The 26,422-nt window shown below is 37.0% G+C and overlaps 1 protein-coding gene across 3 annotated transcripts; it reads left to right on the top strand.

Annotated features, from left to right (window-relative positions):
- Positions 1-288: 288 nt before the first annotated feature.
- On the top strand, positions 289-25,308 carry POC1A (POC1 centriolar protein A). Of its 3 annotated transcripts, XM_087709190.1 has the most exons (14): positions 289-405; positions 1,240-1,394; positions 2,859-2,968; positions 3,385-3,469; positions 4,150-4,321; positions 5,158-5,337; positions 7,681-7,788; positions 9,416-9,531; positions 11,371-11,504; positions 14,717-14,785; positions 16,520-16,678; positions 19,530-19,589; positions 21,004-21,159; positions 25,070-25,308. In XM_087709190.1, exons 3-14 carry the CDS (start codon positions 2,966-2,968, stop codon positions 25,166-25,168), a joined length of 1,341 nt encoding a protein of 446 aa, XP_087565316.1. In that variant the 5' UTR covers positions 289-405; positions 1,240-1,394; positions 2,859-2,965; the 3' UTR covers positions 25,169-25,308. The 3 variants fall into 3 exon arrangements, with proteins under 3 accessions (XP_087565316.1, XP_013913768.2, XP_087565318.1); XM_014058293.2 differs by lacking the exons at positions 1,240-1,394; positions 2,859-2,968 and having other exon boundaries at positions 295-405; XM_087709192.1 differs by lacking the exons at positions 289-405; positions 2,859-2,968 and having other exon boundaries at positions 687-1,394.
- The last annotated feature ends 1,114 nt before the right edge of the window (positions 25,309-26,422 follow it).

Below are 26,422 nucleotides of genomic sequence, written 5' to 3'. Positions count from 1 at the left end.
CTTTTCATTAAACTAGAAGACATACTCAGTTCCTGCAACCGTTCTTCATATGTTTTAGCCTCCAGTCCCCTAATCATATTTGATGCTCTTTCTATATCTTTCTATATATCTTTCTATTTCCGAGAAATGTCTCCCTTCCTTCCTGTTCTGGAAACCGAGAGGGAATTAATCTCCCACTGGCTCTGACCAATATTAAAGCGCCGCTTCCGAGTTGGTCGCTTTTGCGTCGGCGGAGAGTTTCCTCCCACCACCCCCCCGTTTCCACGCCGCCTTCCCCTTTAAGGCAGGAACGCCGTTACTAAGGCGGTCGGAGGAGCGGGCAAACTGAATTCCTCCGGCGGCAACAGTCGGGGCGGCCCTTGGTTCCGCTGCGGCTCTCGGGGCGCCATGGCCTTCCCTTGCCTGGTAAGGGCAACGCTGAGGGACGCCGAAGCGATGTCGGAGTTGGCTCCACCGCGTTGGCAGGGAGAAAGCGGGGCTGCACTGATATATGGGGGAGAGCCGGTGGAAAAAATCGAAGCGGGGCCGGCCCGAGGCAGCAAATCCGCAGAGAGAGCCAGGCCCGCCGACTGCCAGAAGCAGAACTCGGGCTTGGGCAGCTAATTTGGAGCCAATTTTGGCCGTCCCAGCCCCTAATTGTGGGCTGCTGCCTCCGCGCAGAAAGAGGGGGCGATCCTGAAGTTGCGCCACATCAATCTGGATCCCGCTGAATGTTACGACTAAAAACCCTCCAAACTAGGGGGTACTCAGCCTAGGAAGAGAGGAAAAGGCTCTGGGCGGAAATGCTCCCCCTCCCTTTGTTTTACCATCTTCTAAGGCTCTGGAGGATTTAAGTAGCTTAGCTGGGCTTGCTTGCCAAATACCAGAATAACAAGAGTTGGAAAGTACCTTTGGAGGTCTTCTAGCCCACCCCCTTGTTGAGCTCACCTGTCCTTGTATGCCTGGAAGAATGCTCACCCACCCTTCTTTTTATTAGTAACAACTATGTGGGTGCTGGGAGTGAAGATTTTGTCTTTAACAAATCCCTCCGCTAGATTTGTCTTCCTCTATTTCTATGCAACTTTATCAATATTAAAAATGTAACAAGCCCTTCCCTTCTTTTCTCCTACATCCCTGGAAGGAGGAATAAGTATCTGGAGGATACTCAGGTAGAATAGTGACAGTTGTCAAAAAATGGATGTAGATTATATGAAAAAATATTTTTCTGAATCATAGATTTTTTTCCTTTTTCTATTGAAGTATGATAAACATTATCAAGTAATTAAATTAACATAACTCCAAGATGTATAAAGAAAAATGATATGCAAAAATGCAAAAAAAAACCCCAACCAAAACCAAAACTAAAATGTAAAACAAAGCGGCAGGATGGGTACATACACATTTACCATATATAGGTAATCTTCAAGTTATGGTCACAATTGAGACCAAAATTTCTGTTTGTAAAACATTTGTTATGTGAATTTGTCCCATTTTATGGCTGTTTTTAGCCACAGTTGTTAAGTGAATCGTTGCATTTATTAAGTTAGTAACATGGTTGTTAAGTGAATCTGCATTCCCTGTTGACATTACCTGACAGAAAGTTGCAAAAGGGGACCATATGACCCTGGGATACTGCAAGCGTCATAAATATGAGTCAGTTGCCAGTGTCTGAATTTTGATCACATGACTATGGGGATGTTACAATGGTCATAAGTGTGAAAAACAGTCATAAGTCATTTTTTTTCAGTGCTGTAACTTTGAAAGGACACTAAATGAACTGTGGTAGTCAAGGACTACCTGTATGTAAAGTATTGCCATATTATAGTCTATTGTTATTGAGGTAAACTGTAAATACATCCAAATTTGATAAAATTGTGATTCCTGCCTCTGATGTCTCTATATTTTTATTGTGATTTTTTTTCTAAAGTGGCAATTGAAGATATCTTCTTAATTCTCATGTCAGTTGTTAGGGCATCTAGTTTTTTCCAATGTTGGACAATTATCTATACCTGGGATAATCATAAATTATCCCTATCAATTTGCTTCAGATTTTATTGTAGATTTTATTGTAATTTATTTACAATAAATCATGATCATAATCGCTAAGACACCTTATTTACACTGCTTTAAGCTTCAAAGAGTTTCTGTTCTTTGATGCTGAACCATTCTCAAAATGGTTAAAGAACAAGCTACCTGGAAACCGAAATATAACTACTTTATATATGATGACAAAGATCTTCATAGAAACTATTCATTTTAACTGTTGAAGTGCATAAATAGAAATTTAGGGGAAAAATTAGTTCAGAAATGTTTTTCCTGTTGCTCTATTATTAGTATTTGGACATTGTATTGGGGCTTCTTGGCTTGCCAGTTTAATTGTAATCTCTGATCACTCAATTTACTATTACAGTGATAAGAAATGGATTGCGAAATATTGTGATTCCAAGTATTTTTTTATTTTAAAAAAATCCTATACATAAGAGAGTGCTGTAATAGTTGCTATTAGAATATATCTTTCCTGGAAGTATGGTGTGAAAATGTAATGTTTATGATTTCATGTATCTGTATTTCATAAAATATTACTATTAAAGGTGAGATAAAATTAGCTCAAATCTTGACATAATAAATATCAAGCTGAGCTTCATTTGTCTTGCAGCAACAAAATCCTAGGCTGGGTCTATTATTCTAAGCCAAAATATGACTTCTTTGGTTTTTGCTTAATGTAGTATACAATCCTAGTTATCGTTGTGCCCATATTATGCTTGGAGTCAGAATCTGAACTCAAACATTGTAATTTATTCAACAGACTAGAATGATTGGAGAATCCAAATGAACTTCAAAACTAACAGATATTTGTTATTTTTCTCTCTTATATTCAGACAATGATTTTAACAGCATCCATCAATAAATATCTGATATTGATTCTGTGGAAGGAAAGCTAAATTCTGAATTGGGTTAATTAATCACATTAAACAAATATTTAAATATGGTAGGTTGGGTTTTTTTGAGCCATGAAGAGACCACAATGTTTTGTACTATATATTTAGAGCATTGTCTCTGTATTTTCTAAAATTCTAAATTATAGCATCTCTGTCGTTTCCTAAAGAAGGGTTGTCAAGTATTTAATGCTCTGCTCCATAAGCTGTGGGGCAAAATCAAAATTGTTTTCTAAACCTGAATCTGAAGTAGTTGATTTAATTTTCATCAGAGCCAGATTAGGTTAAAACTCAGTGAACATAACTTATTAAATTAAGAATACAAAACAGTTTACTATTTCAGAATACAGAATTTGATTCTTGGCATTTGTCCCCCCCCCTGCATTTCCCATCATAAAATACATGAATATCTATGAATATGTTTGCATTCTTGTTAAATAACATTTGTTTCAATATAACATTTATATAGGAAGACCCAACTTTGGAGAGGAATTTCAAAGGCCACCGGGATGCAATAACTAGTGTGGATTTCAGTCTAAATAAGAAACAGCTAGGTAAGTTACTCTCTCAGCACCATTTTATTCAGATTTAATTTCTAAAATAAGCATTATGATGTCTCCAGATTACTTAAACACACACAAACACACACACACACACACACACACACACACACCACACAAACATTTCATTTAACTTTAAGGGAGGAGAGCAGTCTGCAAATATGTTAAGCTTAGGCACAAAGTCATGTTTCAGAAAACTGAAACGATATTACAGATTATTCTGATTTTAATAAAGGATAAATTGGAGGTGCCTCCTAGTTCAGGGGTCCCCAACCTCCAGGCCATGGCCCACTACTGGGCTGCAGCCCATTCGCAATCGGGCAGCAGAAGCAGCAGGTGCCGCACATGTGCCGTTTGCGCAAATGGAGCTGCGCCCACCTGCCACTTGTGCAGAACCATCTTATCCCCCTGCCTATCCTCAAAGCCAGAAGGTTTGGAGACCTCTGTCTTAATTGTAGTAATAGTTTCACTTGGAATAACACAGTGGCTTTTCATTCTTCATTCTGTTCTTTGTCTATTTTTAAGAAGAACCTCCAGATGTACATTAGGAAAATCTCTTGAATGGATAGTTTGATAAAACTGACCACTCATTTTTTCCACTGTCTTTGTAAAATAGGAGATTTATTTCTAGTCATTTAAAAATATAATGAACCTATTTTTTTAATTCCATTTAGTAAGTGGATCTATGGATTCTTGTTTGATGATCTGGAGTATGAAACCTCAGATGAGGGCCTATCGCTTTGTAGGTCACAAAGATGCAGTAATGTCTGTTAATTTTTCACCATCTGGCCATCTGATTGCTTCCGGTTCTAGAGATAAAACAGTTCGTTTATGGGTTCCAAGTGTGTAAGTATAATAAATTATACTGGTTACCTTTTTTTTCTAGATTCCCATCCTTACTTAAATAGAAAAATATTCATTTGCGTCCTCTAATCCATGATGCAACCTGGAAAGATAGGATGAATTTTAAAGATTTTTAAAAAAAAGATCTACAGCAGTCACTTTTTCAAGTGTATGCTGAACTAGAAATTTTTATGTGTTGTTTGCTGTTTGTAACTCTATGGTAAGAAGATAAATACATTACTTATTACATGAAAATCTACTTCAGTGTACACTGAGCTGGCAACTTGGTACCTGTGTTTGGAATAAATAAATAAATAAAAAAGAAGTTGGCTATAGGACACACAATAAATACCAAAAATATTTATTTTTCTGAGATGAAATTATATGTTCCTGATTGTGATTTTTTCTCATTTGAATACAGAGTCTGTCAGTTTTCAGTTTGCTCTTGTACATATGTCTTTTTTCTTTTTATATGAAAATGCTTAACATGATGTTCTACTTTTCTTTGTTGCTTCAGTTTTAATAGGTCTCTGTTTTATTACTCCAAGAATTAATTGATTATTTTGCACAACCATTAAACTAATCCCTTATTCTACTTATTGAAAAAGAACTTACTTTCTCTCTCCCTCCCTCCCTCCTTCTCCTTCCTTCCTTCCTCCCTCCCTCCCTCTCTATCCATCCATCCACCCATCCATCCATATTTGCTTTGCTGTACTGGATAAATCTAAATTCAACAAATTTCTGTTAATGCAAATGTGTGCATTAAAACAAATGTGTACAAATACTGAATGATTTAGAAGTTAGCATAATTTTTTGTGTGTTTGTTTCCCTAAACTAAGCAAGGGAGAATCGACTTCATTCAAGGCTCATACAGCAACCGTCAGAAGCGTTCACTTTTCTAACGACGGCCAGTCATTGGTTACAGCCTCTGATGACAAAACAATCAAAGTATGGACTGTCCACAGACAAAAATTCTTATTTTCCCTGAATCAGCACATAAACTGGGTTCGTTGTGCTAAGTAAGTCTTTTAAAAAAAAATGATTTTGTGATCATGTATAGTAGGACTGTCAAACTCATGATCCACGGGCCAGATGTGTCATGCGCTGGCCATACCCATGGCCAGTTAGCACATTGGAAAAAGGTCGCGGTATGTCATGTCATACTGCTGTGATGATGCGAGTTTGACATCCCTGATGTATAGGGTATATGACAACAGCTGTGTTCAAGTTGCTGAGGATTTAGATTTTCTTGTAATATATAGACTAAGGGGAGACAGAAAAGATATGAGGGCAGGATAGGCTGACAGTGCACCCTCTGATTGTCTTTATGCAATGCTATTTGCAGAAACAGAAAAAGATTTTGACTAGGGTGTTCTCAAATAAGATCTGTGAAGAAAATGTACTTTCATGTTTACCTATATACTTTAGGAACTAGCCACATTTCATATTGCAGATGATCTTTCTATACATGTCTATCTTATTGGAAGGGATAATTACTACTTTAGATTAAATGAGAATAATGTAGAATAAAATCAGCTGTTTTATATGGTATGGATGGAAAAAGGGAGAAGTTTCACTCACTTTTTCAGCTAAAGAAAAAAATTACATTTTTAGAAGAAATAGCATGTATCCATTTGTGTAATATAACAGGTGTAATAGTAACAGGCTTAAGATACAGCAGAATCTTGACAGACTTGAACATTGGACACTATCTAACAAAATGAAATTCAATGGTGAAAGGAGTAAGGTTCTACATTTAGGCAAGAAAAACAAAATGTACAGGTACAGTATAGGTGGTACCTTGCTCAATAGTAGTAGCTGTGAGAGGGATCTTGGAGTCCTAGTGGACAACCATTTAAATGTGAGCCAGCAGTGTGCAGCTGCTGCTAAAAAAGCCAACATAGTTCTAGGCTGCATAAATAGAGGGATAGAATCAAGATCACGTGAATAAGAGCCGAGGTGGCGCAGTGGGTAGAGTGCAGTACTGCAGGCCACTTCAGCTGACTGCTAGATCAGCAGTTCAGCGGTTCAAATCTCACCGGCTCAGGGTTGACTCAGCCTTCCATCCTTCCGAGGTGGGTAAAATGAGGACCCAGATTGTTGTTGGGGGCAATATGCTGACTCTGTAAACCGCTTAGGGCTGAAAGCCCTATGAAGCGGTATATAAAAATCTGCTATTGCTATTGCTATAAGTGTTAATACCACTTTATAATGCCTTGGTAAGGCCACACTTGGAATACTGCATTCAGTTTTGGTCACCACAATGTAGAAAAGATGGGACTCTAGAAAGAGTGCAGAGAAAATCAACAAAGATGATCAGGGGACTGGAGACTAAAACATACGAAGAACGGTTGCAGAAACTGGGTATGTCTAGTTTAGTGAAAAGAAGGACTAGGGGAGACATGATAGCAGTGTTTCAATATCTCAAGGGTTGCCACAAAGAAGAGGTAGTCAAGCTATTCTGCAAAGCACCTGAGGGTAGAACAAGAAGCAATGGGTGGAAACTGATCAAGGACAGAAGCAACTTCCTGACAGTTAGAACAATTAATCAGTGGAACAGGTTGCCTCAAGAAGTTTTGAATGCCCCAACACTGGAAGTCTTTAAGAAGATGTTGGATAGCCATTTGTCCAGAACGGTATAGAGTTTCCTGCATAGGCAGGGGATTGGACTAGAAGACCTCCAAGTTTCCTTCCAACTCTGCTATTGTATTGTATTGTATAATATGCTTTTTCTGAAGGCCTTTAAAAAAGCTTTAACTGAAGCTAAATACTAAAACCTTAATAGGTTTTATTTCGAAATAGGTATGAAGAGAATGTCACTGCTAACTTGTTTTCTTCTCCTTTTAATTCTTATAACTTTAGATCATACAGGTCATACAGGAGAAATGGGAACATTTTTACAAAAATAAAAGCTCTGATTGAGAATGTATATTATTATTTTCTGATATATTAAGAGCGGTCAAAAAAACTTAGAACTCCATTGTCCTGGTAATAGAATAGGTAAAATAATAGCTTGCCAGAGAAGGAACAGATGTTCTCTGATTTAAAACAAGTGTCTCATTAACTATTAGAACTGTAACAGCCCCGCTTTTGGTGCATGTATTTGGGAGTTCTCCAATTATGTGGGAAGGCCTTCAAAGTGGTCACAGTGAACTTTGGAGAGGGTCCAATACCTCATTGTTTTAAGCAGTGGTCTTGAATGGGGGCTTTTGTTGCTTGTGAAACATCGCTCTGAATGGTTCACAGAGCCCCTTATAACCAGGTAATATTGCCACCATTCTAGTAATTTTTCTCTGAGAATACTCAGATATAATTTCCATTGGCTATTACTAAATGTGCTTCCACAAATGTCTTTGCTGCAGATTTTCTCCTGATGGAAGATTGATTGTATCATCCAGTGATGACAAAACAGTCAAACTTTGGGATAAAGCAAGCCGAGAATGTATACATTCTTTTTGTGAGCATGGTGGGCAAGTATCAGTTATCATTCATTGGGGCTTGTCTTATATTTTTTTTAAGCCTATAAAGAAATATCTCTTAAAAATAATAATGCTATACCATTTATTTAAGTCAGGCAACATACCAGTTTAACAATTAATTAGTATGTTTTAAAAGTGAAGTTTTTGTAATGAATTTTATGTACTGTGCTATATTAAAAACCAAAGCAGTGGCCCACAAGCATTATTACTTAAATTAAATTCTAACAATTTCTACAATCTGGAACTGTTAGGCTTTTCTTTCCACCCACACGTGATGAAAACCCTGGTTCTCTCTAGCTCTTTCAAACTATTGAGTGACATAAAAGGCACTTGGGGATAAAGGTAATAAAGATAGCTTGGAAGAGGTACAATTAATCCAAAAGACCAGTGAGCTGAAATAAGAAAGTGACTAGAAAAGCTCCTCAAAGAGTATGGAATAATTTACTGTGATTTATAGAATGCTGAATATAAAGTTTATAATTAGAGTTAGCATTTATTGAGAGAATTTCACTGAAGGCTGGTCATAGAAGTACCCTTTATTCCAAGCTGTTTTCATAGAGCTACATCTAAATTTCAGGGAGTTCAGGCTTGAAACTTTATGCAAATACTGTAGTAGGATCCAATCTTGGTCCGTCACCTGGACCAGAGGTTTAGTCTTCCGAGCTTTTGAACTCATGCTGGAACCCATCAGGGAACTTCCCTAGCAGAATTCTGCTAACATTATCCTGGGACACATATATTTGCCAAGAAAAAACTGTAGTCTTTTACAACCATCATAAAAATGCTTACTTGATTTAAAATATTTATAAACTCAAGTAATTACACAAGATTCTGTCAAACCCAGCTAAACCCATAATTTAGGATGATCCTTGCTTCTGTCCTCAGTGAAAGTTACTAGACTTCGTGCAGATCGTTGATTCAGGGATTCAGATTGTCCTAATGCTCCCATGGAATGGAAGTTACTTCTACAGTTGTTAGAATCATTGTGGTTATATAAGACTCAACATTACAGCCATTGCAGTGACCTGATCAAACACCTGACTGTCTAGTTAAATCTTGTTTAGGTTTCTAATGAAAATAAGTAGGGTAGGTAGAGAGCATCATGTAACCACGAGGCTCTTTTGCAGTTCTAAATGGGAAGCAAAGCTAAACATGTAAGAACTAAGTGCTGGACCTTGGTTTAGCTATCCCCTTGCATTGAGCCTTATGAAGTAAAGAAGTTGCATGCCTATTGTGGTGATGTACCTTTATTCTGCTGCAAGAAGGCAATGTCTCCCTGGGATGAGTATTGCTCGTGCCTCCCTTCAAGGAGATCAAATCACCCAACGGAAGTTTTTCAAGTCTGAAAATGGAGAAACAAAAATGTTATGACCCTTTCTGTAGAAGTATAAACTCTACTTCTAAAGGGGTAAGGCGTGTACTGTCACATGCATATTTATTGGGATAATTCCTTGATGACTTTGCTTTACCGGGAAAGTTTAAAAAGTATTCACTAGTCAAGCAGCACTTTTTAAAAATTCTATAGGAAACAGAACAACCATGTAACTTTTAAGACAACACTTGAGCAACTTTTTTCATTTTTGGTTTAGAACTTTTCCCTTATTTTTAATCATTGCAGGTTTGTCCCACATGTGGACTTTCATCCCAGTGGTACATCCATTGCTTCAGCTGGCACTGACAACACAGTGAAAGTATGGGACGTTAGGATGAACAGGCTGCTGCAACATTATCAAGGTAAGTAACCTGTGCGCTGTTAAGACTGGCTGTGCTGTCTGCTGCACATCATAATGTGATTTGATTGGGTCCAGCTTCTCTTATGGTTTCCGGCGTGCACATGTGTGCCGGCCAGCTGGTCTTTGCAGGTGCCAGAGAACCAGAAGGCAGCCTAAAAAAGTCCATGTGACCAGTTAACAAGAATATTTGCTAAGCTTATTGTAAGAGTTTCAGAGAACAATAAACTCCCAAAAATGAAAAAAGCATGCTTCTTTGATATTTTTCCTAATTGAACATTTGAAAGGACTTCATATTTGATTGCATGAAGGACTTTGTTTTGAAGGCTAAGCAGTATGCGGACATCATTTTATATACAATTTTTTTTTAAAGCAATGCAGCCCCCAATTCCTTTCTGATCGTACTATTAGGGATGGTGCTGTTAACTTTTAAGCAGTTAAATATTTGAAAAGTAGCGTATTACCTATATCTTTAGTGTACATGTTTATTTCACAATGAAACATTACTACAGGTAGTCCTCAACTTAACAGCCACAATTGGGACTAGAATTTCCATTGTAAGTCGGTGGGGTCACAAAGCAAGGCATTGTCTGATCTTATTGACTTATGATGCCAATCCCAGTTTTCCCTGTTGTAGTTGTTAATTGAGTTGTCATTAATTGGGGAGTAATTGCCCCAATCCAAGTTATTCCAGGTTCAGTCCTTCCTGGCCCGAGTCTCAATAAGGTAAGGGACTGATTTCAACTCCCCCATTGCTCCTGTCTCCCCTTTCACTCTGTCCTTTGGGCCACCCTGCAGCCTGCTTTGTGGGGTGGCAAATGGGGCAACAAGTAGCCCCAGAATTGCACAGCTCTGCCGCAGCTTGCCATACTCTGGGAAGCCTTAAAAAGCACTAGTAAGTATTAGTTTGCCCAGCTGCCTTCTCTCCCAGTTTCCTACACCAACGGTTTGTCTTTTGCACCCAGTGGCACATTTCCTTTGCGGAAAGGAGACTTTTTGGACCCAGCTTCTCTAGCAAACTTTGCTGCAGTGTTTAACATTGTATTTCTCGGGACTACTCATTGCACCCTGCAGCAAGGCAGGGTTCAACATGGCCTAAAGGGCAGATAATGAGGGAAGGGAACTAAGCAGGTAAGGTGGGTTGGTCTGAGAGTGAGTGACTAGCCCAAAGTCACTCAGGTGGCTTTGATGCCTAAGGGAAGTCTAGAACTCACAGTTCCTTGATGAACTTGGAAGATTTCTGAGGTGAAGTGCCATTAATCTGTCTAAGATTCACATAGGTTACTATTCACATAAAACTACACGAGTGTTTTTTCCACATGAGGATACCTGAGAGCTAAGCAAAACTTATGAAAAGTTTATATTAGAATAAATTAAGAGCTATTTCCCCCCAGTTATTTTCTGTTACAATGATTCTTTCACTTTTTCCTGCTTTATTTTATACTTTAATTTAAGTGAATGTATGTAATGTGAGGTGATTCAGTGGTTAAGACCCTGGGTTTTTCAGTAGGAAAAGCTGGCAGCCCAGGTTCAAGACCCGAGTGCCATGTGATGCGGTATATTTCCCATCCTCGCTCCAGCTCCTGCCAACCTAGAAGTTCAAAAGCAAATGCGAGTAGATAAATATAGTAGGTACTGTTTCAGTGGGAAGGTTATAACACTCCATGGTGTCATGCTGGCCAAAGGACCACAGAAATATCTTTGAACACTGCTGACTGAATGGCATGGAAATGGAGATGAGCACCATACCTACAGTCGGCAATGACTATTGGAGTAAAATCTTCAGGGACTCCTTTACCTTTTTTAATGTAATATGCAAATATTTCTTTTTCTTTTTTCACAGTTCATAGTGCTTCAGTGAATTGCCTGTCCTTTCACTCCTCTGGAAACTACCTCATTACTGCTTCTAATGATTCAACACTAAAAATATTGGATTTATTAGAAGGCAGGCTATTGTATACCTTACATGGTCATCAGGTAAGGAGAGTTGGTTCGGAAGTAATGGATTGCATATGTGAATGCAATAACTATATAAACAATTCTACAGCAGAAGTTGTTACAATATAACTTACACATGAATTCATTTATACCTTTTACATATCTGCAGAAGTTCAGTTATATAGATATCATTACAAAAATGCACAATTTTCAGATGGGACATTTCTGAAATACGTGGAGATCACATATTGAACAATCTCAATGCTCCAGTTCTAAAGTCATAGGAAATCAACTAATTTTTTAAAGGCATATTTTGGTGTGATTATGTTTGAACTGAAAATCAATTGGTTTTTTTTAAAAAAAATGCTCCAACATTTTCTCAGAATTTCAGATTTTCCCAAGAACCATTTATAAAAAATCTCACGTAGAAGTTTGATTAATAGCATACAACATTCTAAAAAGATCACTCTTTTTTAACTTCAAGGCTCACAAAAGATTCTATGTTAAAATTCTAATAAAATCAAATAGAATAAAATAATAAAAATTAAAACCCAGTAACTAAAGATTCCGTCTGAGCTTTAAAAAGCGCAAAACCCATTAAAATCTAAAATAGGTTAAATATGTTGGGAAACATGACTATAAAAAATTAATTGCTGGGCATTAAAAAATATAAAAATTGATACCAGGCAAACTTTGCAGGGTGTGCGTGTGTAGCGGCAGTATTTCATGAAGGGACCATTGTGAGACAGTAATTTGAGAATGTAAGGCTTTGGTAAAGGAACAATGACTCCAGAAAGGCTGATGTGATTTGTTGTGATATCTTTTGCAGAGTATATTTCCAAGCTCTTTAGGATTTCATTGGTACAATAATCAGTACTTAGAATTGTGCACAGAAATGTACCAGTAACCAGTTTTATAGGTGCTATGTCAATAACTGCAGATACATTTTGTATTAAGTGACTTTGCAGAAGAGTTTTTGAAAGGAGCTGCACGTATAACACATTGCAATATGCAGCCACACTGCTTCAGGCAGTCAGGAAGCAAAATGTGTGCCTGGCCACATGTCCTATCCCTCTTCACTTTTCCATCCCCTACAGTTTGAACAGAGGTTTGATCACAATAGAAAGGTTGAAAGATATCCCTTTAAGCATTTTATCCTAAATGTGCATGAGGCCCTTCTGCCAAGCCAACAAAGAACCAGTATTTGGCTCTCCACATCTCTGTGAAACAAAATTGAGAAGTTTAAATAACAAACAAGTAAAAGAATTCACTGCTTTTCCCAGTAGCACTATTGCACAAAAACAGTTAAAAGGTGCAGATGCAGCTAGGTACCCATGGGATTTACATGGAATTTCAACAGTACCTGCACATCACAGTTTATATCCATGTTCACAAAGATAAGGCATGCCCTTATTTGGGGGAGGGGGGTTGTTTGAGTTTTGGAGGGGAAAATTCTTTGAAAAAAGCATAATGTGGATCTTTGCCACAGATCCTGTCATGCTATGGAGGCTCTGTTAATGAGAGAATGCAGCCTTTTTAAAAATCTAATTAACCATTGATTTAATGTTGATTAAAGTTGTAAATTTTTATCTATGATACTTGAATCTAACATTTCTGAGACTGCCTGTTCTCCCAGTTTTCATTTCTGTGTACTTGCTAATCTATCATCTGCACTTTAGTTGACTTTAGCAAATTCTCCATGTTGTTAGTAGGAATATGCTAGAAAGACTTGGGGGTATGTTTTTGTACTGTTTATTTTGTGCAGTATAATTTACTAAATGTCATCTTTCTAATGTATGAACTGTAGCTAAATCTATTATATTAACATATAATATATTCTTAATTATATTCTTTATCTATTGTTATCTATTGTTAATATAATAGATTTATAATAGAAATGTTAGATTCAAGTATCATAGATAAAAATTTACAACTTTAATCATCATTAAATCAATGGTTAATTAGATTTTTAAAAAGGCTGCATTCTATCATTAACAGAGCCTCCATAGCATGATAGGATCTGTGGCAAAGATCCACACTATGCTTTTTTCAAAGAATTCTCCCCTCCAAAACTCAAACAACCCCCCTCCCCCAAATAAGGGCATGCCTTATCTTTGTGAACATGGATATAAACTGTGATGTGCAGGTACTGTTGAAATTTCATGTAAATCCCATGGGTACCTAGCTGCATCTGCACTGTTTTTGTGCAATAGTGCTACTGGGAAAAGCAGTGAATTCTTTTACTTGTTTGTTATTTAAACTTCTCAATTTTGTTTCACAGAGATGTGGAGAGCCAAATACTGGTTCTTTGTTGGCTTGGCAGAAGTTTAAAGATACAAGGATTAATAATTAAGAGTTAACTCTGCAATTATTAGTTAGTTGGATTAAGACCTTGTTACATTTTAATGTAACTTCGCATGTTGTACAAAAGGCATTGCTTGGCTCAAATATGGTTTATAATCTAACAGTTGATTACTTCTCTGGGACACTTAGTCACAGGAAAAGCCCAACATGTCTTAAAAGTACTTTGACGTATTTCTGTACCGGAATCAGTTGCCAGTTGATTACATAGAGAATACTTCTAAGTTTACATTGCTGTCTTTAATTATAATGGTGCTTACTTTTCAAACCAGAAAGCTTGTTAGGGAGATGGAGTTTAATTGCTGACATTTACAGCTACACAATTTGATATATTCTGACTGCATTTTAAGTACAGTATCTTCATTTATGGAGTTCTTTTCCCATAAACAAGGCTTGAAATGAATGCGTAGATCCATTGTTGATACGTGATTGGTAGGGAAACCATGCTTCATGATTCATGTATCAGTCATCATCTACTAGGGAAATTAACTGCTGTTCAGTGGGATGGTTGATACTGTTGTGTAGGACTTAGAAAGAAGAGTGATCTAGGAACACTAAAGACTTATTGGGGAAAATCCAGTACAATTGTATTCATCTATTTTCATTAAAATGAGTTCATGCCAGATTTTCAAAACAACATAATCTCAAGGCAATTTACAAGATAAAATTAAAAAGAATACAATGTAGACTACCATTAATGAAAACAGCACTATATATAATTGTGCATTTATATGCACAATTATATATAGATCCAATCAAAACCAATATTGTTGTTCAAATAGCTTGGCGTGGGTATTGTAATAGGGAAAATATGCTATCCGCATAAGGCTTTCACATGGATATTTAGTACTTCCAATCTATACTAAATGGTTGTTCTTTTAACTTTATAGGGACCAGCTTCCTGTGTTTCTTTTTCAAGAACAGGAGATTTGTTTGCGTCTGGAGGCTTTGATGAGCAGGTACTGTTTTTGTAAATAACCCTGTAGCAAATATACCTTTATGGCAGAAATAGTGTGTGCTCACAAGCTGTTTGATTCCAAGGCAAAAAGGTGCTTTGGAATGCATGAGCATGCTTATATAGTGCCCTAATTTCAGTTCCTTGAAGCAGTTGTGCTGTGCTCACTGAACCCCAGGAAAAGATGCATTTGGCTTTGGGAGTTGCAAACAGAGATTTCATGCTCAGCAATCTAATTGTGCCTTCAGTAACTCTCTTAGAGAGTGCATCAGGAAATAGCCAAATCATTTGCTGTTTTGTAACAGATTATACCTGCTGTGACAATTATTTCATTCATCAACCAGTGCTTGTGAGCATTTGTGCCCTACTCTGAAATTAGAAAATGTGCACATGGATTCAAAAGAGTTGGGAATTCTGTGAAGTAGACCTATGGAAAGGGCTACCTTGTCTTTAACCATTGATGGTTTAGAAATGTCAGCTCCTCGTTTTATTATTAGTGGTTCTGGGCTTTCGTGGGAAGAAGGTTCACATATGATGAAATGAATGTTTTATTACTTTAAATAACAACAGCAGCAGCAGCAGCAACAACAACGTTTAGTATTTTCTCTCTATTCTTTTGTGTATCAGTGGTGTGATGTTATTATGCATATGAATAACATGTAAACTCCAGGTTGCATTCTGAATTTGGAATGGGACAAAGAAATGGAAATGAAATCAAAGGATTTTTTTTCTTTTTACATTGTATATATTAAGTACAGTATATTTGCTTTGTGTGCCTTTAAAATATTTACATACTTTATGTGGCAGGTATAAAAATAAGTTAAATCTGTATGCTTTCCCCTCATTATGTTTGAAACTTCCTAAATAAAAATTATTTAATCATATTAAGAAAGAGAAAACTGGAATTGCTGATAGTGATGACTCCTTGAAGTAGTACGTAAGGCCTACAAGATCCATCATTTTGATGCCATGCCTGGCCTTCTGCTCCATGTCTCATGGCTATCAGTTTATTCCAAGTCCTCAACTCTCAGAAATAATTTGTTATCTCTGCACAGAAAATGTAAGGTGAACTATTTCTGTGTTTATGATGGAAGCATTGAGTTTCCCATTATTTCTTATGATATGTTTGTTATTTTAGAGCAGCACCTAAAACAAAATTAATCTCTTAAGTACTTATGTGGTGTTATTTTTACATAGAAAAAGCAGAAATCCCAAACAGCCAGTATTTGGAAGATTTTGCCTTCTAATTCCAGTGGCTTGGGGCTTTGCTCACCCTGCAGTTTTTCCTTTGAGAATGTGGATGAGCAGTACTTCATTTATAGATATTCTCAAAGAAATCTTATCTTGTATGGGGAGAGCCCAGATAAGCCCTTGAACTTAATTATGCTTGTTAAAAACTAAATTAGCACTCTTAACAAGTGGGGGGAAGCAGGAACTAAGAATGAGGCAGAAAAGTACTTTGATATTTAAAAAAATAGCAATTACACATCTACCATGGTTTTTAATATAATATTGATCCAAGAGACTCTTAATATCAAATTCATTTAGGATCTCAGATTGGAATCAGTTTGATAATCTTTTAAATCCATTTCTGTAAAAACCTGAATTATATAATATTTAAGTGAAATATTCACTTGAGTGAAAAGTGCAGAAATTAGTTCACTCCCCTTTCTGGGAAAGTTATTTCTATAATCCTGAGTCTGATTATTTTAACATGTTTACAATTTTACTTTTGTAGGTAATGGTTTGGAAGACAAACTTTGATGCTGCTGATAATGGTGATACAATACAAGCCCAGAAATATACTATGAATGCAAATGCAAATGCTGGTGATTATGGTAATAATCTGAAAACACAGAACTCCATTATGCATATGAATGACGGTTTTAATGGTATGGTAAGTTGATGGAATTAGTATTCTAGATTTTTCTCTTCTGGTTTGACACAACAGTATATTCTGCATTCTTAGATATTTTTTCCTCCTTCTGTTCAGCGGTGTGCAATTTTCAGAATCTTTCTGAACAAGTCCCTGGCAAGGTTTTTCAGAAATGGTTTGTCTTTAGTTCCTTCCTCGGGCTGAGACAGAGTGACTGGACCAAGATCACCCAGCTGGCCTTGTGCCTAAAGAAGAACTAGAACTCATGGTCTCCTCGTTTCCAGCCTGATGCATTAATCACTATACTGAACTGAGATAATAAGACTCCTATATTTATTTAATTCAGTACAGGCAGTGCTCAGCTTACAACCATAATTGACCCCAACATTTCTGCTGATAAGACGCTTGTTGAGTCAATCGTTACTATTTTACGGTCTTTCTTGTTAAGTGAATCACTGTAGTTGTCACGTGAATCACTGCAATTGTTAAGTTAGCCACATGGTTGTTAAGTGAATCTGCCTTCCTCATTGACTTTGCTTGTCAGAAAGTTGCAAAAGGAGATTGCATGACCCCAGGATGCAGCAACCCTCATAAATATGAATCAGTTGCCAAGAGCCCAAATTTTGATCCCATGTCCATGGAGATCGTGCAAGGGTTGTAACTGTGAAAATGGTCATAAGTCACTGTTTTCATTGTAGCTTTGAACTAAACAAATGGTTTTAACTTTGAACTAAATGAGTAAATCAAGGATTACCTGTAATTCAACCAGGAAGTGGGCTGGCCTGAGAAAATGCAATTGGCCTTTTTTTTAAAAAAAAACAACAACTCAGCAAGGTCTTTGGTTGAAGAGCAACTGAAGTCAGATTCTCCCACTCTTAATTTAACACTATAACCAATGTGTTACATTATATCAACTCTCATGTGTTTGCTTTTTCCATATATTCTGTCAGTAATGGTGATAATTCATCCTCTGAAAGATCAGGAGTATTTGAAAAAGAAGTGGATTGATTTTGATAACTGAAAGTTTTTAACTGCTGTAGAGCTTTAGAATTTTTATTTGGGTTAAAATAGATGGATGCTGTTATTACAAGGAAAACACTGAAATTTGCAGAAAAAAACTCAGGCGTTAGTGGATAGAACTGAAAAGACGTGTTTAGCAATCTGACTTTTGAAACATGCCGATTTTTCTCATTGTGATACACTGCCATTTGGAACCATGAAACCATATTAAAGTGATCTAATTCTTAGCTCTATTTGAAAGAAATGTCAACATAAAATAGGTCTAGTGCTCTGTACTTTCAGCTTTTTTTTACATATCCCTTAGCTTTTCACACATAATTATTTGTCACTGGTAATTATCATTAGTTTACAGATAGATTTTAAAAAATAACAATGCCGTGGGTAAAATAATAAAAATAATTGATAGGTCAGGTTAATAATTTTAGAATGTGAAACTATATGAAACATTCAAAGGGAAAGAGTAAAGAGCATTTGAATCTGAAGTGATCAAAGATGCTTTGACTCCATTCTTCATTTACCTGTCAGCTTTCTACCTGAGAGAAAAGGTGCCCCTCCTGGGTCTCGATACTACAATAAATGGATTTAATGCCTCTCAGATAGATTTTGTAGACTTCTTGTAAGTTATAGTGAAGAAAATATGTGAAATATTTTAATATTGGATAAAAGAGCCACCTTTTGATGAGATGAGTGGCAAACAAATTTAATAAATGAATAAAATGATTAGAAATTATTTTACAAGATTATTGTTGAATTTATGCTTTTGTAAAGAACATTTTTTCTTCAGTTCTCAATGCATTGATGTTTTTAACATTATTTGTAAATACATTGTTTTGTCTAATTTGGCCAACTTAATTAACAAGACTATTCGGTGATTAGTATAATAAAAATTTCAAATAAAGACTGTTTTTTTCCTCCTTTCTGTCCCACAACTGTTTCAATTCCAATATTTTAGTAGAGATTATAAACAATAAGGATTATTAGTGGCTGATAATTGAACTAACACCCATTTCTCTATCTTTTCATTTAACATTTTTTTGGCTTTGATTCCATCTACTATTGGTATTAAACATTTCATTGTGCTGAATAAATTTTGAACTGGAACAATGAACTAAAATAAGTGTCATCTCTTCACCAGTATAATTGCATAGTTTCCCTTCTAAATAGTTCATATGTAGATTTTTTTATATCGACTGTGGAGCTCAAAAAGTGCATCTGGAGAATAATTTTATGGCCAAACAGCCGCTTTGCTGTTATGCAAGTGTAAATATTTCCTTGATTGGAGGTCCGAAGACATCAATTTCCTTAAGTGAAATGATTAAATTTGAAGTATGAAGTTGGAGAGGCTTTGGTTTGAAGAAATCCAGAAGAGACAATGGGAGTCGAGTATGGGTTATTTAAAATCAGGGCTCTTGATAAAACAAACAAACAATAGCTTATCAAAATGACTGCACTATAAACAGAGGAAAAGACCAGTCAGGACTTAAATGATTGTTCATCTCATCAAAGTGACTCTGGGTGGCTAATAACAAAGCCAACAAGAAGACAAAATAAATAGCTGACACCCAACAACCATCAGTACAGCCATTTAACTTTGACCCCCATGCTTGAGAACACAGTGATGTCTTCAGGGTCTTGGAAAAGTCCATTAGGTCAGAGCCAGTTTGACCTGGGGGGGTGGGAGATGATGTTGCACCAGGCAGGCCTGCCAGATGATATTCCTTAATTGATTTGTTAAAGTAAGGGATGATATAGGACTTGAGATTTGGGGAAAGCAGATTGAATATCTGGATGCTTACGGTGAAATTGCAAGCATGTAGAATAACACAAAATCTTACCAAATGTTTGATTGCAGAAACCAATGGATACTGGCTATAGTGAGCAACAAAAAGCTGGAAATTACAGACATGAAAAGGTAAGTCAAATTGAAACTATAGTTATCAGGAGACTATTGTTTGTTTATAACATGATTTAAAAGTATTTTATAAAATTAAAAATATTTACAATACATTTTAAGAGTAAAAGGATCTTTTATTAGATGAGAGCCACATACATTCTTTGGACCACTGAACATGGTCAGGGCCAGGACAAAACTAAATTTAATTTAACTTAATCCAGTTTATAATTTCTCTCTCTCTCTCCCTCCCTCTCCCTCCCTCCCTCCCTCCCTCCCTCCCTCCCTCTCTCCTCTCTCTCCTCTCCCTCCCCCTCTCCTCCTCTCTCTTTTCTCTCCTCTCTCTCCCTCTCCCTCCCTCTCCCTCTTTCTCCCTCCCTCTCTCCCCCTCTCTCTCTCCTCCCTCTCTCTCCTCCCTCTCCTCTTTCTTTCTTTCTTTCTTTCTTTCTTTCTTTCTTTCTTTCTTTCTTTCTTTCTTTCTTTCTTTCTTTCTTTCTTTCTTTCTTTTCATTATTTTCTCTCTGGGGATATGCCCAAAGTGAAAAATAAACCTATGTGAATTTTCCTTCCTCTACTGGATCTCATGTCCCATCAAGGGTGGAGATACATAGCTGGTTATCATCAGAATACAGATGAAAGCTCACCCTCAAACTGATAAGACATATTTCTCATATTTGTATACAGATTATCCTCAGTTAATGATCACTTGTTTAGTGTCTGAACTTAGAATGGTGCTAAATGAGTGGTACTTAAAACCAGTCCTTGAAGTTTGAGCTGTCCAGCACCCCATGATCATGCGATTATGGTTCAGGTGCTTGGCAATTAACTTGCACTTATTACACTTGCAGCATCCCAGGGTCACCTCGTTGCAATTTGCAATCTTCCCTGTTGGCTTTCCATAAGTAAATCAATTGGGAAGCCAGAGTGAAGGTTTTAAGTCGTCCCAGTAAGTTGCTCCTGCTTTTGCCACTTTCCTGCACACCATCCCTCCCTCCCCATCTGACTGCCTTTTTGCCTGACTGCAGCAGCCACTTGCATGTCTTTCCACCTTTGGCACACCCGCCACACAGTCGTGCCACAGCAGTCATTTACCTGCTTGCCGGCTTGCAAGCTTTCTGCCATTGATTTTGCTCCAGGTTTTGGCTGTTTCAATTCCTGGCAGTCCCAAACATGAGTTGCAGGTAATAAACTGCCACCATCTTCCTCCAGCAACAAGAAGCAAAAGATCTGTAACAAAAACAGCTTCCTTCTTCAAATCTTTGTTCCCCAACCATGGGCGTTGAAGGCAACATTGGCACCACTCTTGGGTTTAGGCACCTGTTCTTCTGTGCCCTAAGCTTCTATGCACATGTTTGTGCCAATTTAAATGTGTATGTTATGAGAGTGACAGGTCTTTTTTTGTTTCATTACCTTTATTGCGTCTCTCATCCTCCAGCAACTGGGGCTAGACTCTGGAGATTTCCCAGTTAGGCCAAAAACTCAAGAAGCCGGAACGGCAGAATTAGTCCAAAGACAGCAAGTACAGATTGATGAAATTGAGCTTACCAGTACTCTCCAGCACATCGTGGGACAGTTGGATGTTCTCACTCAGGTAGAAAAGACTTTGGCATTTTGATGAAGTGTCCTAATATAAATAGTTTTGTAACAATGGAATCATGCTGTTATGGAAGAATCAGCGTGAGGAATATGATGAAGAAACTTCTGGGTAACTACATATAAAACAGAAAATGCTTGTATACTTGCCTTACATTGTAATGGATTAGTGAGGGAAGGCAATAGCAATAGCAATAGCAGTAGACTTATATACCGCTTCATAGGCCTTTCAGGCCTCTCTAAGCGGTTTACAGAGAGTCAGCATATTGCCCCCAACAATCTGGGTCCTCATTTTACCCACCTCGGAAGGATGGAAGGCTGAGTCAACCCTGAGCCGGTGAGATTTGAACCGCTGAACTGCTGATCTAGCAGTAGCCTGCAGTGCTGCATTTAACCACTGCGCCACCTTGGCTCTTAGGCAAAGCAGAATTTTCCTGATTCACAGCATTTTTTCTTTCTTTGCCTGTAAGTTGCGAAGGAGCTTGTGTGCATAAAAGTATCCAATCACCCTGACCCTTGGCGGCTTGGTTTCCTTTTACCCCTAACTTTTCCAAACATAATTGCTTTTTCCAGTGAATTTCCCCGCATGACATGGCCAAAGTAAGTGAGATGCAGTGTCATGATTTTGCCTGCTAGTGACATGTCTGGTTCTTGTTTGTTAGTCACCTTTGCTGTCCAGGGAATATGCAGGACCCTTCTCTAGCACCACAGCTCAAATGAGTCAATTTCCTTCCTGTCTTGCTTTTTTAAGGTCCAGCTTTCACAACCGTAGATAACTATGGGGGACACAAGAGAGCGCGGACTAACCTGTATTTGGTTGCCAGGCTAATGTCCTTGCTTTTTCACATTCCACTCATGTTCATCATTGCTGTAGACCCAGTGCAATGCGATTTTTTATTTCTGGGCTGCATTCACTGTTTTGAGCATTCCCTTGTCTTCCCAGTGTGTTTATTAAGTAACCGTGCTGGTCATTAAGGAAAGCATGGGGTGCCTCAGGGATGGGGAAGGCCATGGGACAGCTAGCACAGGCCCAGGTCTGTCTGTCCTGGGCTTTTGCCACCTCTGAAGCACTCTGTGCTCTGCTTCCTGCCCTTGAGGGTCCCTGCAAGACTTGGACCTACTTCCCACTCCACTGTGTCCCATGGCGTCCTACTCAACCACTGTCACTAAATGCACATTTATCTTTAGAAGAGTTTCCTTGTGTGTGTGAGGGAGGATAGGCCTCTATGTGCCTTGGCATCTCTGGATTCATAGCTGCATTCGAATGCTATTTTCAGAGTGGCTGCAATGAATGGTGTCTGTTTTTGGCCCAGAGCCACATGGCCTAGGGATGGAGAAACTTTTAGTTCAGCCAGGACAGTGATATTAAGAATGGCTATCTGCCTGCTTTGGATGTGGTTAGGTATAGTCCAGGAGACATTTGAATATTACTGGATGTAAATGCCATCCTGAAAAAAAAAGTTGTAAAAATACTGAGGGTAATGGAGAAATGATATTCTGATTGTTTTATGTAGTCCTTCTATTCACGTACACAAAAATACTTTACTTTTGTTTATTGTATGTAATGTTTATTATCTGCAATATTTTAAAAAATAATCTGTACCATGCTTAGTAGCTTTAAAATGATTTTTGACTTGAAAACTTTGCTTCATTACCGCTTGATGGCCCCAATTTTTAAGATATTTTGGGTTGGGTAAGAGTTTTTTCTATGTTGTTCCTCCATGGTGACAAATCCCGGAAGAAAAGCTTTGTTGCAATGAATTTGAAGATGTCTCAAGCAAAAACTATATCGTACTATTAGCACTTCTTTTATTAGTACCCTAGAATGAACAGCAGAGGGATCTAAACACATACCACATTACACTGAAGCAGCGTCACTCTTCTTTCTAATCTGTCTGAACTATATAGCCACAATCATTTTAAATATGTGGTGTTTTTTTAATCAGTCATAAGGCTTAAAAGAGATTAAGGAAACGAATGGAACCATTATCAGATTGCTTAATCCCATTGTACAGAACTCTGTATTATTTAGCAAACCTGGTTGCATTAAATTTCCCAAGCTGTACCTGGTCCATTTCCCTACTACAGCTAGTCATCAACTTATAAATGTTCATTTAACAATGGTTTGAGGTTACGATGGAGTCAGAAAAAAATGACATGATCCTTCCTCGAATTTATAACCATTGCATCATCCCGCAGTCACATGAATGCAATTCTGGGACTTGTCATACTCCTCACATTTATGATGATTGCAGCAGGTTGCAATTACATGATTGCTATTTGCAACCGTCTCAGCCAGCTTCCGACAAGAAAAAGTTAATTTGTTGCAGTGGATTGAAGATGTGCTTAAATAACTATGGGATTCACTTAACAACCATGTGATTTGTTTAATAATTGTAGCAGGAATGGTCATAAAATTGGGTCTTCACGTGATAACTCACGTAACAATTGCATTGCTTAGTTATCAAAATCCAGTGCCAATTGTTGTAAATTGAGGATTACCTGTAGGGATTTATGGCGTTCTTGTAGCCGCAGATACTCAATATATAAGTAATAGGAAACTTATTCCCATTAATATTTTGCCTTCATGACAGTAAGATGCGGTAAATTGCTAAGAGTGTAATAATTTGGTAGCTAATGAAAAATGATAATTTAGTTTTCCTAGTAATATATATGAGCCTGGTTTTATTATGTGCTAGACTTTTGCAAAGTGAGCCAATTTTGTCTAGTGGTTAAGGATCAGACTAGAAGTTGAGAAACCATGAATTTTAATTCTGCCATAGGCACAAAGCCAACTGGGTGACCTTGACCAGTCATTTTCTGATCCCCGGGAAGCAGAAAAGGGCAAGCTAATTCTGAAAATCTTGCCAAGAAAATTGCAGGAACTTACACAGGCAGTTGCCAGGAGTAAAAAAACTAACTTGAAGGCGGGCACACAGAGACAAAAAAAAGATGCAGAAGTTAATCCACCAATTTTCTCATAATTTTCTGTGGTCATCAAAAAAAAAATCTTGTCTATAGCTTCAAAATGGAATTATTTCTGATATTTCTTTGCAAGCAACAAGACATTTTCTCTTATCATTGCTTCATTGCAGACATACAAATTACTGCTCTACCACAGTGATCTTGAATGTATGTTACTGCTGTCTTTGATGTCAGCCAGTCACTTATACCTGTGGGGATGACAGTAAAGTTTAATTTAAAATATTTTTACCAGTCCCCATTCTTCTCCTGCTTCAAGAAAGCTCTTAAATTGCAAGGGAAGTCACTAAATTTCTAAAAGGGTCTCTCCCTATACTTAATGATCAGAGAGTTCTTTTAGATTGGGGTTGGGTGCAATATTGTTTAATGTTTTAATACCTACGCTGCAGAAGCGAGACAAATATATAAAAGAACACGCTTGTTCTTCCTGAGGCTGTAAGATCAATTAATAGGAGAAGCAAAATTGGAAAAAGGACAATTCTCCATCCTTTCTGCTTGCTGGGCCTTAATGTAGAATTAAGACTATATTTTCTTTTCATGTTAGCTTTCCCCAAAGGTTAAGATTAATAGTAATGAATTATTTAGCAAATGATATACTTTTCTACTTTGGATAATAATTTCCCATTAAATTATAGGGAATGGCCGCAAATTTGATATGTAATGTGGCAAAATGTTTTCTTCTGCAATTGTGTTTTTGCATGACTTTTGTGTGAGTTTATTGCTTTTAGTAATTTATTCTATTGCACACCTTTCTTAGAAAAATAGCCCATGGTATCCTTAAATAAGATGGGCAGCATAGCCTAATATTACAGATATTTACTCAGATGTAATTCTCACATGAATCTGACTTGATCTAAGTAGTTACATAGAATTGTTGTTATGCTAACCCTATAGCACATTCTGTCATTATCTTTCTCATTTTGCAGACTGTATCCATTCTAGAACAAAGGTTGACATTAACAGAAGACAAACTGAAGGAGTGTCTTGAGAATCAACAAAAAATTACTCAGAGAAAAACTACCTGATTCTCCCTCAAAACTGATGAAGTCTTTTCGTATGAATGGTTTTAAAGTGAAATTTATTTTATTAGAATAAACTGTATAGCTAATAATGTTTGTAAATACATTTTGGTTAAGATTAAACTTTCCTTTCTTATTAAAAATGGCCAGATTTGTTGCTTGGCTTTACTGTTCTGATGTCCAAGGTTTATTTAGCAAAAGTATTTCAAATCTAAACAAAAATGAAATGAAAGTAGAAATGGATATTCTTATTTTGAAACCGATTTTTTCGAACTTGAAGTAGACTTGTTGAAATATGAATGCGTGGGTGCATTCATGCATAAGACACACTGTGGGAGTTTTTCATTAAAAAATAGAAGACGTCTCAATTACAAATGTGCTGCGTAAAGTTCAAAAATTTTTTTTAAACCCCATGATTGGTGCTTTGGGGAGATTCTGCTTGAATCTCAAATGCCAGAAGAACATCTGAAATATTATTTACATAGAGAGATCTATGGTTGATACCTGCCTTTCTCTCTGTTTGCTTTTTCTCCCAGGAATTTTAGGTGTTTTATTTATTGGAGTGTCCCATCACCATTTCCTTTTATTCCCAAAATAAGAAAACGGGGGTAGGTTGGGCTGAGAAATGAGAGTCTGTTTAAAGTCCTCCACTGAGCTTCTATGGCTGAGGGTGGTTCTGAACTTGGGTCCTCCTCATCCTGTCCAACTTTTAAATGAATACACCATGTTGATTCACATACTTCTGATATTACGTTTCTCTGAAAAGAAAAAAGTACACTGCTGTTGTATTTTAATGTTAATTTGAACATTATTTTTCTGCTAATCAAACCTCAGAACCTTTAGTATATTTTCTCTATTTGTCTGTTTCAGATCTGTACACTTGTTCCTAGTCATAGACTTTGTTTGCCATAACTGCCTATGCCATACTTCTATTATTTACAAATGTCACCTGTAATTACTTTCCCCAAAAAGATTCATTAATTTTTTGTTCTTAAAATATAAGAATATAGAAACTGCTAGTAGAAACTAAACTAAAGAAAAGAAAAAGAAGGTACAGAAAAAAGAAATAAGAGAAATAGAAAAGAAAAAATAAGAATAATAAAAAGAAATGTATAAAGAAATGACTTCTCGCCTTCATCATAAGTATAAACAATTTTAATAAAATCACCTTCTTTTAAAATACAAAAAAGTGATATTCTTACCATATCCATCTCTTATCTGGAAACAAACCCATAAAACATCATCATTTCAACCTTAATG

Source organism: Thamnophis sirtalis, unplaced genomic scaffold (assembly GCF_051295495.1).
Source record: "Thamnophis sirtalis isolate CommonGarterSnake01/CBP01778 unplaced genomic scaffold, rThaSir2_p1.2 scaffold_3, whole genome shotgun sequence".
Classification (NCBI taxonomy): domain Eukaryota; kingdom Metazoa; phylum Chordata; class Lepidosauria; order Squamata; family Natricidae; genus Thamnophis; species Thamnophis sirtalis.
Note: the sequence above shows the minus strand (reverse complement) of the source record. Positions and strands in the feature narration are given on the sequence as shown.